Here is a 2,281-nt window from a genome sequence, read left to right as displayed (position 1 = left end):
TAAATTAATATGTTGTACAATTATTAATATATTAGCAGAAAGAATGCCGATTTTTCCAAATTTTTTATCTACTAAATCGAGTTTATAATGAGAAGGCTAGAAGATCTTGGTAGAGATAACGACGCCGGTATTAAATTTTTCTGCTTACTGCTGCTTACATACCGTTCACGGTCGATGCCGCCGTAGTCGAGTGACTCGTTTACAAGTTAATGAAGTCTCGATTCCCAGTTCGCTCGTTAATTCATGCTCCCCGCGAGCGAGCTGTCTCGTTCTGGGTACCCGACAATTCGTCATTATCTGCGGACGTCTCGGAACTGTCGGAGGAAGGACGCGCCTCGTCGTTCCCGTCGAAGAATGCGAAGAACAGCGATCTTTCCATCTGCATCTCTCGACGGAGGAAGTGGAACTTGATACGAGGATTCAGGAACGTCCTTCAGAATTCCACAAAGACGAAGATATCGATCCTGATTTCAGTTGATTTCGCGAAACTTGAAGTTTTCATCATTATTGCTGTAATCTTCTCAGCTGGATGAATGCTCATGCTCATTAGGCTTCTAAGCTCTGTTATTCAATGTTCCGCGATTTTCGAGGATTCTAGGTCATCGCAGCAACATGCAAGAAGACACAGTGCTGAACAAGACATTGTTCTCCTTTTCGGAAGAGGATCCGAATCACCGGATTCGAGTCTTCATTTGCGCTGCAGCAGCTCGTAAAGCGCGGCGATGTAAGTCTGCGCCATTTGCAACGTTTCGAATTTACTGAGTTTCCTGTCATTGCCTAAACTGGGTACGACATCGCGTAGCCTGTCGAAAGCGTCGTTTAAGCTGTTCATTCTCCTTCTCTCTCTGGCATTCGCCGCCAGTCTCCTCTTCCTCAGCACCTCGACACCAGGCGCGCTGCTCTTTATTTTCTGCACGGCTGCCTCCTTGGATTTCTGGCTAGTGTATTCCGCCGGCAAAACGACGTGAAGACCGTCATTCCTTTGATGATACCTCGACTGATCGCATTTGCTTGGCTGGCTGCTCGACAAGCCAGACTCGTTTCTCGGCACAGTGTAGGTGACGTAAGGGTGATTTCTCTGAGTGTTTTTGCCGCTCTTCGCATAGCCTTTTGCAGCAAAGACAGGCTGGCTCTGACCAAAGTCGATCCTCGAATTCGCGTACGCTCCGGCTGAAAGATGATCCATCTTTTGAATGTACCCTGCTGGATCCTGCTTGTTTACGATACCCTCATTGAAAGCCATCCTAGACGCAGCATCATCGTAAGTCGCACACTGTTCGTTCATCCTGAAGATCAACTTGGCGTGAAGATCCGTGACGTTTCTACTAACGTCACCGTTCAACGTTGGTTGATGATCGTTCCGGCAGCCACCCTCCTGATAGTAGCCCTCGTAGAAATCACCGAAATTGAAGCCGGCGGTCACGTGGAGGCTTCCATTGGGGGCACCGCCACTACTTTCCTGGTATTCTTGCTGATGGTGACTATCCACAGAGCTAACGCTGCCGCAGCTGCTGCCCCTGGACCGCGGCGGCTGCGGATAGATCTCTTGGTGATGCCAATTACCACGTGGATTCGATTCCGGGCTGCTCGCCGATCCGTAGCCCTCGGAGTCCAGGAGGTCGTATTGTTGGAAGGCCACGTAGGAGGTCATCCTCATGTGTGCACGTGTCGGACGATTGATCCTCGGCTACTGGCAATCTTATATCATAACGTGTTTCCGATCGCGAAAACTCTCAACCAATTGTCATCGCCTTCACTGTAGAATTTTGCGATGACTGACTGATCGATCGATGCCGGTGCAAATCTCGCAAAGAATGATCTAATTCAAGATGCAAGGTGTAATGGTTTCGGGAACGTTTGAAGTTACGTCCGTCAGTTTTTCAAGCTACCGTCTGAGGATCTCCGCCGAGTATGCTTCGTGTACGGAAGCGTTCCGTAAACTGCCTTTACCTGCCGATCTCGTGGTCTGGACCATGCCGCCCGGTTTTCTTGGGGCCTACTGGTGGGGAGAACGTCGAGACGGAGTCCTGGGCCCACGTGGAAGGGGATCTCCTGAAGAATGGAAGGGGTCCACTGGGAAGTGGGCATCTCTTTGTAGAAGCCGCGCGACCAGACACGCCCCCCGTCTTCCTTCGTCTTCTCTTCGCTGGGGGCTCCTCTCCGGGCCCTCTAAGGAGTCAAAAGGCGATCGGAGCTCGAAAAAAGAAAAACCTGATCGTGTGGCACGCACCGACCGGGCGCCGCGTTCTTGACATTGGAGATCTGCGGCCGCCGGCCGTCG

General features: G+C 50.9%; 1 protein-coding gene across 1 annotated transcript; it reads right to left on the bottom strand.

The window, feature by feature from the left end:
* Positions 1 to 555: 555 nt before the first annotated feature.
* Positions 556 to 1,706, bottom strand: LOC108725996 (uncharacterized). Its single transcript, XM_018453343.1, has one exon. The coding sequence runs from the start codon at positions 1,655 to 1,657 to the stop codon at positions 689 to 691; it is 969 nt and encodes a 322-aa protein (XP_018308845.1). The 5' UTR covers positions 1,658 to 1,706; the 3' UTR covers positions 556 to 688.
* Between the last annotated feature and the right edge of the window lie 575 nt (positions 1,707 to 2,281).

The sequence above is a fragment of the Mycetomoellerius zeteki genome, unplaced genomic scaffold, assembly GCF_001594055.1.
Source record: "Mycetomoellerius zeteki isolate Tzet28-1 unplaced genomic scaffold, Tzet1.0 scaffold379, whole genome shotgun sequence".
Taxonomy (NCBI): domain Eukaryota; kingdom Metazoa; phylum Arthropoda; class Insecta; order Hymenoptera; family Formicidae; genus Mycetomoellerius; species Mycetomoellerius zeteki.
Note: the sequence above shows the minus strand (reverse complement) of the source record. Positions and strands in the feature narration are given on the sequence as shown.